This window comes from Anarrhichthys ocellatus, unplaced genomic scaffold (genome assembly GCF_004355925.1).
Source record: "Anarrhichthys ocellatus isolate YVR2014 unplaced genomic scaffold, GSC_Weel_1.0 scaffold2, whole genome shotgun sequence".
NCBI classification, from domain to species: domain Eukaryota; kingdom Metazoa; phylum Chordata; class Actinopteri; order Perciformes; family Anarhichadidae; genus Anarrhichthys; species Anarrhichthys ocellatus.
The window spans coordinates 18,266,851-18,280,884 of record NW_022280032.1 but is presented as its reverse complement, the minus strand read 5'-3'; the positions used below and the strand labels follow the sequence as shown (position 1 = coordinate 18,280,884).

The 14,034-nt window shown below is 42.1% G+C and overlaps 1 protein-coding gene across 1 annotated transcript in view; it reads left to right on the top strand.

Annotated features, from left to right (window-relative positions):
• The window catches only part of cdh13 (cadherin 13, H-cadherin (heart)), a 290,291-nt gene that overhangs the window by 118,214 nt on the left and 158,043 nt on the right, over positions 1-14,034 (top strand). The window contains exons 5-6 of the mRNA XM_031857204.1: positions 10,907-10,912; positions 11,517-11,669. Coding sequence (XP_031713064.1) covers positions 10,907-10,912; positions 11,517-11,669 — 159 coding nt within the window. The remainder of the gene's footprint in view (positions 1-10,906; positions 10,913-11,516; positions 11,670-14,034) is intronic.

Below are 14,034 nucleotides of genomic sequence, written 5' to 3'. Positions count from 1 at the left end.
CACCTGCACGACTGACTTAGATATGTCAACTCTTTGTTCTGTTTTTTGGCAATGAACTAGAGGGAAATAATGAGATACTATTGCAGGTTTAATAACTGGAGCCATCAATTAATACTTCACAATCAGCCCTTCAAATTAAGTAATCCAATTCCACATGCCGCTGCAGTTCTTTTTTCCTTCTCAGTGGAGCTTTTACCGAGCTCAATTTTTGAAACTGGGAATCTGCAAAACAAGCCAATCTGAAAACCCAGTGAAGCAGTGTGTCTTTTTCCTGTTTAGGTTGCGGTGATGAGTTCTTAAGCTCCCTCCTGTTATAAATCTTAAGAGCCGTGTCATATGAAAAACATCTCATGACTGAAGTATAGATGGTGTGTCTTACAGCAGTCAAATACAAATGGGATTTTGTTGCCTAACTGAAGGGAAGAAACGTTTTAGCTCTCAATCTTCTTCAGTCATGATTTGATGTTCAATCTGTGAGTCACCCCAGTCACACAGTATACTGGAAGAAGCAGACACACAGCGTGGATTTGATCTTGTTTAATATCAGTTTAAGATGAATAAGAACATGTTGGACCTTGGAAATCTGCCGGAAGATTTGCCAAGTATCGAGAGGGAACTACCGAATACGAGTTTGTCTCAGCCACATAAAAAACATGTATATCTTACAACTTGTTTTGTGTTTTACAAATAAGCAAACATTACTGATATTGAGAAGAACAAGAGTCCCAGAACATCCCCCAGGTAGTTTAGATGTTGAAATCATGTAATTTACTCAACACGAGCGTGGCAGCAGATGTAGCGGTAATTACTGACGTTTAAAACGAGAAACCTCCAGATTTCTTCCAGGTGTGGCTCCAACAACCACTGCTGTACCATGTGATTGAATGCATTCAACCCATAACGTTGTAATGATTACATGGAACAGTGTTTCCTAATTAGGATACAAAAAAAAGGTGACTGTATTCCGTCACAGTTACAGAAAACAAAGTAGTAACCAGAACAGACTCATTTTGTGAAAACGGTAATTACCACCAGGATGTGAGAGGCGTTTTGCAGTGTTTGTTTGGTCCAAAGGGGACAACAGCTGCACTGTGTAAATGATTATCTGTGAAATATGTGCTAACAACATGAATTGGTAGAGTTGTCTCCTTTGTTGCATCTTGATGTAGTGAACTAGTTGCATTTTGGAACACTTGTGCTTCTCCAATTATTTTAGCTGCTCACCTACAACACAGCAGCCATTGTCTGGTTATAGGTGGCCATGTTGAAGGAGAGACAGCTATACTAAAAAATAGCTCAATGTGCTGGTAAAAATTGGATGATCACACTTATTTCTTTCCACACAAAGTTGTTTTTGACATAGTTGAATGTTGTGTTATCACTAAATTGAAATGCATTTCCTGATACTTGAAAAATAGATTTTCCTGGCTGTTGTGATTCTTGTCTCTTTATAGAGCGTGTGTTCTCTACGTTATGTGGTTCTTTTGTTGCCTGAAGTTACTTTCTCCCCTTCTCAGTTAAATAGAACACTTGTGTCAAAGGCCTTAACAAAGGTTCTAACAAAAGCAAAGCACATACAACAGTTTTCATGATTGTCAAGGTCCTATTGCATAAAGTAATACGTTTTGAATGTTTCATGAAGTGTTGCAGGTGATAGATGATGAAACGCTTATGTCACACATGCAAAACAATGTTTTATTAATAATTGAGGTTGAGAAATATCAGGAAATCTGGATCTAGCTACAATTACCTTTTGTGAGGACTTTTTCATTTTTATTTAATGCCTGCTAGGTTAATAATTGCCCCCCTTATCTGTCTTTTTCATTTATTTGTCATCTTTTTATCTCCTTTTATGAAACTTTGCATGTATTGGGGCCATTTCTTGTGATGAAATGCCTGAAAATTGCAAACATGTCATTATAAATCATGTGTTGAATGCAATTAAAAGCCGAATTAAATGAATTGGGCGAATTAAATAAAAAAATGAAAAAGTTGTTCATGCTTTCAATTTGTTAGGGACCAACATTCAGAGCATTAATATAGCAGCAAACAACTATTATCTATATAAAGATATAGTGGAGTGATACAGAAGGAAGTCACTCTCTTTGTGTGTCTCGTTATCCAAGCTTCTCCTCGCTTTCTTTTCATAGCCGGCCGTGCTCGCTTTTAGTGCACGTTTGTGCTTGTGCTGTTAGTAGATGAAGACAAAAGTTCCCAATGGGGAGAGACCTCTTACTCTCAGTTTACCTCATTAAAGTCTGACAAAGGAAAACGTACATGAGGGCTCCCAGTTGGCAATAAAAGGTTTGCATCTCAATTTTATGTTTTTGTATACCATTATGCCAAATTGTCAGAGTTTTAGACTAGAGCTATTTCCTGCATGATTCTTCAAAGCATGCTACTTTATTGCAAGAATTTATTAATTGTTTTGTCACCGATGAAGGATTTTACTTGTCCAGCTCGACTCCTGTTGAACACAAGAATATGTGACACAGTTTATAATTGATGTGGCAGATAATGAATTATGTGTCAGTATGTAACGCATGGAACTCCAGCAATAGCTCTTCAGTTAATTTCCTCTCAAAATAAACTGCATTTTCTATGGTGAGAAGTCTGTGTAGCAGGTAAATCACATCACCTGAGTCGCCTGCAGATGGTCAACCGACAACCATACATTCAGGACCCTGCGGGCTCTACATTTATCTTGACCCTGTGTTACGAGGCTTTGATGTATCTCTACGCGTCACGCAGCTTTGCTCCAGATAATCCTGGGCACTACGAGATCAACCACATCTTTCAATGCCCGCAGAGAATACCATCGAAATAAGATATTCCATACTGAGCCCTGCACATAATAGATAATTGTACCCTGGAGAGCAAGACCACTGTGTAGAGCCTGGGGTTCCAGCTCATTCCAGCACTGTACTCCGTACGGCCCCTGTGAAGTACCACGATGGCCTGGAGATACCAGGTTGGTAGTGAAGGGCAGTGGAATAGAGTGTGCATGTGTCAATCCATTAGGTGATGTTTTTGGGGGCCTAACGTCCACGGGGGGCTTGTGCAGATCTATCCCCTGGTGAACTGCAGGGAGATGATGGAGAGAACAAAAGTCAGCAGAAACGTGTGGTCCATAGGGGACGCTGATTATTTTTATATGAGGAATTGGACATATAGTGCACACATGACCTGAATTATTTATTCATCTCCCTTCATTGGGGCCTCCTCTCCTCCCCAGTTCTTCTTCTTCTCTCCACTTTCCAGTCACAATTTGAATCCATCCTCTCATCCCGGTATCCCTCCATCCTTCTCCCCTATACCTCCACTTTCAGCTTTGCATGAGAAGACAGGCTAATGTGGGCTATTCCACCCAATAGAGACTATATGTCTGCGACTTGGCAAAATTGATTTTCCACACCAATAGCTTTCCTCTTCTTAGCAACCTACCATTTCCATACGGCAGCCATTCATTTTTCATGCTCCCTCGTTCCCTCTGAGAGATAAGCAGTAGGAAGCAGGGGAGAAGTGAGATTGCGAGGGCTAAGGTTTAACATGTAAGTGTGTGCGTTTGTTTGCTGCAGGGGTGAGGGTGGGTTTGGCTGTCAGCGGGACTCACAGGGGAAGGGTAAGAACCTTGTTCTTTATGTCACACCTCCTGCCAGCTGTGGAATTGTTTTGATACAGAGGTCTCTCCCCTGCCCTCCCATGGGGTCCCATAAACAGCTCACAACAACTCACACAGCAGATGGAGCATGCAATGAAATTGATGTGCTTAATTTTTTCTCTTAGGATACGCCACTTCAGTCACTGACGATAGGACCATTTTTTTTATGCTGCTCAAGTATTCAGGAGGCCGAATCAATCATAGCTCAAGTAAAATGAGAAGCTACATCTCGAGGGACTTTCCTTTCAATACATTTAAATCCAAGAAGTCTAAATGTTTGAAGAAAAAAATAGTGAAAAATCAAGTAAATGATTATTCCTCAAACCTGTTTTGCTCATGTCTGGGAGTATGTGTGAGCCAGGCCTTTCTCAAGGTGAGATAGGAGGTTGAGTAACCTCAGTGTTTAAAGTATAATAATCAGTTCTCCTCAGTACCATTCAGTAATTCTATATAATCAGTCTGATCAGGCAGGCATTGTGATAACCTATCACAGTCTGCCTGTACCATCGATGAACTAAGAGAACTGGATACCGTGTCTCAAGATGGCCCGCCATGTATGATCCCAATGAGCATTGCTCACTGGGATCAAAAAAGTTTTTCAGGATTCTTCAGGGTTCCAAGTTCTGAGGCCCATGTGCCATGTAGCTGAGCATGATGAGAGGATGCACACAAGAAACGTCCTCTGGTTGTTCTTTCTGATTTGACTGACTTGATAAAGTACAGATAATACAAACGGTCATCAGTGCTCAACACTAACGTTTAAAAGTGGTTGGCAGGCTGGCAACCAGGCTTCAGCTTTCGTTGTCGAAACTAAAAAATTATGGCTGCATTTATTTTTAGTCACCTTATATTTTGAGGAATTAAGATACAGTTAAATGTCAGTTTAATAATGAAAATGTGACATGTATCCATGTATGTTGTAGATGCTCTGCAGTATCATTTTCCGTCCAGATCAGAGATACCGGCATACTTTGCCTCCCAGGTCTTTCATTCAGCTTCATCTGGTTCACACGTGTTTGTGATGTTGACGGGTTAGTCGAAGTATTACCCCCACAGTCAAACAACTTTATTTGCTTTACTATTGTCTCTAAAAAAGATGCCTGTTCACATGTGCTCCGTTTTACAGCCTTTCCTTTTATAATGGTTGTATACAAGAAATTACCCATCTTACCCACCGGTGCCGATATAAGCACGTGTTTACCTGAATTCATCGTGGCGGTCAGTCGGCTGTTATGATCCCTGAAGCTGTGTACTGTAATGAGTGTAGAAAAACTCTATTAGTCATCTTTGTAGAAAGTTTTGGATTGAACTTTTTTATAGTGTCAGTGTTCTTTGGCACCTGTTTGATTGTCTAATGACAAGCTGTCAGCTGGCTCCCATTTTGAACAGTTTTCCCTTCATCTCATTTCATGAGGTTTCAAATTGCAATTTTCCCAAAGCCAAGTAAACTAGGATTCTATTAAATCCTGTGGCAGACCAATCACAGGTGATGACCAAAGTCTGATGGTCTGACAGATCGCCGTCAGCCCCTATTTATATGACGAATATCTTTGTGTTAGTTGACGTGTTTTGTTAAAACTGGGCGCAGATGCACAGTACAAGTTAGACTCCAGCCAGAAAGTACAGTAGATGTATAAAGGAGACCGTAAAATAAGTTTGTCTCATATAAACCAAAGCCAGAATCCCGTAAACTGTAGCTATAACCATTTAACAGAAAAGAGATGAGTAAAGTTGGTCATTTCTTAAAGTGAAACAAAACAAGTTGCTCAGACAGTGAACTGCAGTCCTCCAGATCAGGTGTCACTTTAGACTTTTGCAGTTTCCATGTGTGGTGGCTCAGTGAAAGCCTTGTCTCCTCACAGTGAGATGGTTTTAACTACTTAGAACCCGCAGGGGCCTTTCTGTCTGAGGTTTCCATGTTCTCCTCGTGTTTGCGTGGCTGTTCCAGTAAACGCACAACAGAAATGCAGGTTGGACCATTTTGTTTCGGATCTTAATCCCCCAAAGAATATTTGGTTGTCAATGTGTGTTAGCCATGTGATGGACTGCTGACCCACCAATCATCAATTCTTAATCACTCACTCATTCTCTACTCCCATCTCTCTCTAGGGAGTTCTATGTAGAGGACTATGAGCTCATCGGTAAAATGAAAAAAAAAACACTTAGACACTACTGTGGTCATTTCCTCTGTGTCGTTAATTTCGTCATTGCTGACGAACCATCCATAATACATTTCCTCTCAGCGAAATGCTCTGAGTGCATTTAGGTTCCCCTGGTAAGCAGTGATGCAGCTTATATGTTTAGGGCTTTTATTGTGAAAGTTAAGAACGGAAGGAGGAAAAGCGGTATGCGCTGCCATGGCCAATGTGAGGGCAATAAGGACATTTGTTTTGTGATGCGCTGCTCTTTTCGCCGTTTTTCCGTTAGCACAATGCATGATGGGATATAGTGCTTGCTTTGTGACTTTCGGTTGTACACTTCTTTTCAAGACGCATCGTGCGCTACTTTGAGTCCACTGGGTAGAAAAGCCCACCTTCTCCAGCAGCTTGAGTTGTCAATTTAGTATACATTCTCAGTATACATTCGGACAGCGCTACAAAATGGCAAACTCACTATATAGTGGACTATCTATTTAGTAGTGAGTGATTTCGGACACAGCATTAGATTGTATAATCTGAATGGATGGATGAGTCTGGGGTCATAGCTGCCATGTAGCCTATGTAAACTGATTCATAGGCTACATGGGCTGATTTCTTTATTGGATGCTTGCTAATTAAATTATTCATTCAATTCATTCCAAAAAGCCCAAAACATTAACTCAAATCCACTAATTGAAACAGGCAAGTGCGAGAATGCACTAAAAACACTTAAAAACAAGACGCACGCATGCAGCCCCATTAACTAACAAATGGAAGTGTCAGATGTATCAGCATTAAATCTCTAAAGCGAGCTTAACTTTCCGCGCTGCAGTGGAGCTGTCAGTTATTCAACCATTCAACCTGTGTTTATCCTTCCTTACCAGCTCACAAGTTATCACAACGTGTCTGACTTGACATGACAGCTCCAATAAAGTACTGTTGCTGAGAGGAATGAGGGCCAGGCTTTGCTGTAGCTCCAGCTAATATAGTGAGGCGAATAGACATGTCGGGCTCCTTTGTTCCATGGTTTCAATGCCGAGTGCATTCTAATTTCCTCTGTCTGTCCGTCCTTCTCTCTCCTCTGTCTTGCTGCCCTCTACCCGGTGTCTGTCAACTTTCTTTTTCTTCCCTTATAACTGTGTTTCTATCTCTTCATTTTCTCCTCTCCACTTTATCTATATTTGTGTTGTGAGATGTCACAACATTAGAAAGAAGGGAGTCTGGGGGCCTCGTCATTTAGTCTAATTGATTCTCTTAATTGTCTTGTTCCAGCCTTTTTTTCTCACTGTCTGTCTTTCTGCATGTTAATCATGCCTGTTTGTGGCGGATGTTCATCGGCGTTGAGTTAAAACCCTATAGACATAAATGCTGGACCCCCAGACGCATCGAACAGATGTCAAGCCCATTTTGATGCGGGAAGCCTGAAAAAAATCAAGCAGAAACAATAAAAAAACAAAACATATTTGTCGAGGAGGAACTTCCTAAGACATGTCCTTGCGTGAGCTTAAGCAAGACTGAGTGAGTGCTCATCCTGCTGCCAGAGGAAGCTAACACAGGCAGCCATAGTCCTTCTCCATGGCTGAAGGCATTACATTCATCCTAATTATTCTTCGTTGGATTCTTTTACTAAGTGCTTTTTTTGCTACATTTTGATTTGTGGTCTTCTGGGATTTTTAACAAGTTCCCTTTTAGCTAAAATGTCTTTAAAATGTACTTTCACATTCCTCAAAGTAGTAATCTGAAAGCTTTTCATTTAAATAATTGTCTGTTAAGTTACTATGCCTGCTTTAAAGTTGTTGCCTTGAAAGACGAGCAACAAAAAGACTGACACACATCAGTAAGCAAGGACAAGTTGGACTGTGTGAATTAAAGCGTCTTTTCAAAAGTCCCTGCTGACCCTCTTAACACAGCTGCTTAATGACACTCCTCTCTTCCTGTTTTTTTTGTTTTTTTCAACAAGGGTCCCTCTTGATTGTTGCCCCTCTCAGGCTTGTTGTGATTGGCTCAGCATAATAATTAGGCTCACCGATCAAAGCCAGTTAATTAGCGCCACTGCTTTCCCATTTTCCTGTGCTGAGGACTCGGTCAGTTCTACCCGTCCCTGTCTTCAACAGGCCTTTCCACCTCCGCCTCTTCCCTCTTATTAGCAGGCTGGAGTGGCGACACAATCAAGCAGAGCACTGGTCCAGGCCTGGCATGCTTGTACAGACACACACACACACACTCGTACTGTACACACACACACACACACACACACACACACACACACACACAAGGCCTGGCCTGGTCCCAGGAGCCCTTTCATTGCCAGTGATTGTCATTCGCAGCTGGCTGTATGACCTTGATGGGGATAACAGAAGCACCACTGAGGGATGCTACAGCATTCTCTCTCTCTCTCTCTCTCTCTCTCTCTCTCTCTCTCTCACGCTCTCGATCACACACACACTGGAGTTGAAATCCTCCCTCGTTCTCCCTCAAAAACAAACGGACATGGGGAGTGTGTGCGTGTGTGTGTGTGTATGTATTATAATGAATTAGTGTAATGGTGTTTTCTTCGGACCAAATTCCACTTTCTCTGGCACCCTTTGCTTCGACACAGCAGATTTTCTCTTGATTTTTTTGACACAAACACACATGCACACACAACACAAGGGTGGATTTTAAAAGTTACATAACAAGTTTTCTGAGAAGACTGTGTGCCTGTGTGTGTGCGTATATATACATATCTGTGTTGCTCCTCTACAGGTATTTATTTGTTGTGGCCTCGTGACACCTGGCAGGAACACAAACAGCAAGCAATGCTATCAAGCTTAAACACACACACACACACAAAGGTGCCGATGCATTGTTTTGGTGCTCATTCGCTCTGCATGCTCGGAGGTGTTTGGTGTTGCGGAGCTGCGCCACACCTCCTGTCATCCTTCCCGGAGTATCACGAGCAACACAGTCTTTCATGTCTGCTTGGCTGGTAATGAGAGCTGATAGAAAGAGGTGAGATTCCCCCATCAGTCCTCCACACACGCAGAGGGAGACAGAACTCAGCGGAGACAAAGCCACTGGGTGCACGTTTCTATGCCAGCATGCGCTCAAGTCGGAGTGTGTGTGTGTGTGTGTGTACGTGCGGTGCAGATTACCACACTTCTCCCCCACAGAGACATCTCCTAAACACAAAACTTCTCCTGACACTTCAGTTACTCTTCAGCTGAAGTTACTGTCTTTATCAGCGATCGCTCCCTCTCTCGCACTCTCTACTTCCTCCTCTCTCACTTTCTCATTCCGCATCCGCACACACCCCTGTACATCCCCCCCCCGCATCCATCCAAGTTTGATCCGCGAATCCAACTAATGTTGCGCCTCATCCATGTTATTTTTCCTTCATCTGACCCAGTTTATCAATCCTAGTAGGTGTTGGCTGCCACTGTGATTACTGCTCAGAAAAATCTGTGCCCTGTGAAAGTGTGTGTGTGTGTGTGTGCAGAGTTGGGTTTTGTACTTGAATGTTTATGTCCTCACACGGCTAGAAAGATGTGGAAACTATATAGACTTACTGTATGATTAGGGGGTTCTAACACAACTAGTAATAATAGAAAGTATGCTTGATATTACAGCTGTTGAAAAAAAAGACCTCTCTCAGATTACAAGGAAAAGAAGAAGGCTGGGAAAGACAGAGAGGAGGGGGAGAAGTAAAAAAGGGGAAGCAAGAGCGAGAGAGGACTGAAGAGATGGATATTTTCAGTTTATGAGAATCATACACAAATGACTGCTTTTTGCTACACTTTTGACATTTCTCGCTCTCATCGTTTTGTACGAAAAACAGAGAGCAGAGGGAGTGACCACCAGAGGATACAGTACAGAGAAGTGGAAAACGATGAATGGAGAATGAGATATGGACGCTTAGCAGAAGAGCAAGGATGAACATAATGGAGAAAGTAACAAGCTGTGGAACAGGGAGCACAAGAGCGAGAGGGAACAGAGGGGAAAGATGAAGCGGGACAGCGAGATAAATGGCACAGAGCTTTGGAGAGGCTGTAAGGGCCTGAGCTCCGTCTGGCATGGGGTTGTAACGCTGCAGTCTCATCTCCCATGCTCTTTCAAGTGGAGGAGTAGAAAGGCCGTCATTTCAGCTGCCGCTCCGCGGAAGCCTGCTCTCATTAAAGGTGACCTCGTGGCAGCCGTCTGATCACGAGGCGCAGTGCAGGGGAACCGTTTGCATCCTTTGCTCACAGCGACAGTGCTGAGGCCCAGAAGGATGTCACAGTGGTCACCACCATGTGTGGGTTTGTGTGGGTGCAGCACACACTGGCTGCTTTTAGTATTTAGACAGTCTGGAAGTGTTGAGACAGTGACGCCTTGTTGTGGTTGAAATGATGGAAACTTAAAGTGCTGACTTTCGGGCTTTACCCGTGAGGCTGTTCACATCCAGGAGTGGGAACAGAGTAGGAACATCAACTACCTTTGGCCCTCATCAAAGGTAGAGAAGCAGTCCAGCACATTACCCCCACTTTAAACAAACACAATATGAAATGGTAGTCAGTGAGCTTTGAAGGTGACCTTTGAACAGAACCAGGCTAATTGTTTTCCCATTTTTCTAGTCTTTATGCTAAGCAGAGCAAACCGTCCTGTGGCTCCACCTACATATATTTACTGTGCAGCCATAAGAGTTGTATACATGCGCTCATTCAACTATCAGCAAGAAAGTTAGACGGATAGATATATATCCAAAAAAGCAATCTATTTCTTTAAAGCATGCACATTGTGTTGTTCTGAACCACTTAATCATCACTTTGCAGACAAAACAGAGTCTCTCATATATCTTACTGGGACACCTTCAAAATTTGAAAAATATACCTATATGCTGTGAATCTGGTATTATGTATAAAGTATAAACAATTTGTAAAGTCAGTCCACATATGAGGTTTTTATAATTTTGGTTTAGTATTTTATCATATTTCCCTCTCTCCCATCCAGCCTGAACTCAGGATCTGCAGAGATCTTGCTGTTGTTTTTCGGTGCTATGTGAATCTAACATGCTGTTTTTCTGTGTTTCTTTTTCTAACCTTCCCGGTCCTGTTGCTGGGTTATCCGTGGATGCTGCTGGCCACGGCAGTCTCATGTGAGTATATCTATCCAAAGAGTCCCTGGGTCAGATCGCTCCTGTCAGCCAACGAACTTGGCAGCACTTAAAAACAATAAAACACGACCGTACAAGGCTATCTCACAGCCTTTCGGTACTGAATCTTCCGAAAACACGACTCTACATAACATTCACACTTAATAATTAAGGAATGTTTTTTATATTTATTTAACTGTTCCACTTTCCTTATCTGAGAGGAATCCTACCATGCATTAACAAGTGGTAACAGCAGGCCTCCAATGCTCAGGGAAATGATGCTAACTTTCTTGCCAACTGATGAAATCAAATCAAAGTCTTGTCTGATATGCATTTTTAATTGCTAGCTATCAGGGATTTGCATCACCATTCAAGGCACAGTAAGCTCCTTTTGCTGAAATGTGTATTAACAAATTCTAATAATAAGTGTTTTCCATTGCGCTTTGCTTCAAAAAAAAAAAAAAAAAAAAAAGGAGAAAAAAAATAGAAAATGGAAGCAGTAATTCAGCAATTCTTTGCCTCGGGAAATAGGCTTACTCAGAATGAAATGGGAAAAGCTTGCAATTGTTCGTGTTGTTGATGTGTGTGTGTGTGTGTGTGTCTGCAGGTGATTTCAACAGGGAGGTTGGGGAACCATATCTTCCGTCTGACAGGCCCCGGTGCTGACCAGGATCCCAAAGGTCTCTTCACCATTGACATAGACACAGGAGAAGTGTCAGTCAGCCGCTCACTGGACCGGGAAGTCATTGACTCCTACCAGGTGTGTGTGTGTGTGTGTGTGTGTGCATTCTTTTTAAAAGATACAGTGCTCTTTGTGTTTGTGTAGATGCTCTTTTCTCTCCTTTCTGTCCACCTGGCCACTCTTTCTCTGAGACTTTTATTGTTTCCTTGTCTCTGTGTTCATGTAGTTCCTATTTTGATGACTGATTATTTATTTTACAACTCCGTCTAGTTATTCATGGGAAACTGTAGTTCAAACTAAATTCACTTTGAGCATATGTATAGCAGACCGACCTATGGAAAACAAGAACAGCTAGAGGTGAGGCAAAGAGTGCTTTGATTTTGACTATGCATACATTGGCAGCGTTATTTGGGGAACGGATGGGCTTCGCATTTTGTCCAGGCTGAATTGATGCTATCGGTTAGAAGTGGGGGGTTTGCTCTCTGATCAAAAAAAATGACCGCCTGTTTGAGGTGCCTGCTGGGTTTTCATGCCCTCAGGGTCGTCTGCCTGACAAAACCATTTCCCCTGTCACAGAACGGGAGGAAGGGGCAGAGAAAATCTATGTTTTAAGTCACTCAATTGATCTTATCCTGTTTTCTCAGACCAGACGTAAACATAATTCACTCAGTAAATACCAACAGATGTGAGAGCAGAGCAGGCATGCGACGAACAGAGAGGAAGGCTGAGAGGCGAAAACACACATTCGCCAAATGTATTTAGTCTTCCCCTGCTCTGGTGTCATTGCTTCGTATTACATGCATGGTGTGAACAGGACATTGGCTGTCAGTGGTGACGGTCTGATTCAGGTTGTTTACGAGCACCTTTGACACCCAGTAACTGCACATCCCTGTCTCTCATGAATAATGGTGTTAAACAGACATCAGCAGTCGTCCTTTATAAATCAATAATATGTGACTCTGAATTTGGAAAGGAATGATGACCCAGTAATATAAGCAGTGTTTCTTACCGCCCGTTGTGCACCGCACGGTGCTTATAAAACTGATTTCCGGCCCCGTAAACGCCTGCAAACTGTACTAATCCCCAGCAGTCGTAGATCTGGGCTTACACACGTGTTAGGAGGCAACTGTAAAAGGAGTATCAGGTTTACATGCCACATTAACCCTTGCAGTACTGCAAAGAGCCAGGTTTGAGCCACAAGTACGAGCTGAACTTGGTAATTCTAAGTCTCGACATTTACGTTCCTTTATCAAAATGAAGTGATTGAATTAGTGTGTTGTTCCAAAAACAACAGCAGGTTCTCTGTATGACATTCAGAGCATTAATATAGTGGCAAATAACTAATAAATAACAATAAAGTGCAGTAATGTCCACCTGAGCAGAGAATGAAGTTGCTATCTGAGCTTCTCCTTGCTTTGTCTGCACTGTTAGCTCCGTTAGCTCCGTTAGCTCTGTTAGCACCATTATCCGTGAGCAGCAGGCTCAGCCCAGTGTGGATACAATCGAAACGCTCTGAATGCTAAGATAGTTACGAATAACGTGGTTCTTTGTTGGTTCATTCAAGAACGTTTAGAAGGAAATAACCTTGTTTATAATCGACAGACAGATCTTTCTGAATTCAGTTATTTCATAAGCTGTACATATTGTACCTCTTTCAAGCACTTGCAGTATATTCATTTTAGACTTCATGCAGATGCTTTTTTCACTGTCAGCATTTCTACTATAATTTACAAAACAAATACTATAGAGACGCATATAGACAGAAACACAAGCACAGACCTTCAAATTAACCACACTTATCTGTTCTCATACCCTCAAAGTGTAGCGAGAAGCTCATTGAAATATAGTTTTGGGGTCTTTGTTGGCTATAACAAAAGTTGGTACATGAAACTCTGGGGACGAAGACAAAGAGAATTGGGAAAGAGGACAGTGAAGAAGAGCAGAAAATGGGGGTCTGGGGACCTTCCACATAAAGATTTTACTGTATTCAGTATGGAAAAAATTTAGCTCAGCACCGGGATATTTAATGGCACAATGACTGAGCTCAATCAAAAGCGAGGAGTGACTGAGAATAAACGAGGAAGAATGGTGGCAGAAAAACAGACACCGGGAGAACTTGAAACAAAATCATGCACAGATACAACAGAATTGTAGAAAAACAGAATATTATTGGATTGATTTGACAATTTCAAGATGCTGGGTGGATTGTTTCTGACACATGACGTGAAGGACAATGTTATCCAAACACAATATGCTGTATATTTACACACATAGCAAGTTTATTGCAAGATAAAGGGGCTTTATTCGAGCAGCTAGCTGCAGATTTTATTATTACCAAGTACATTAACTCTCCACAAGCAGCTGATTCAACCTTTACTTAGTTGTATCCAGTGTGAAGGCCTCTGAGCCAATAATAACCCTCTTCTTCCAGTGATTTGTCTCT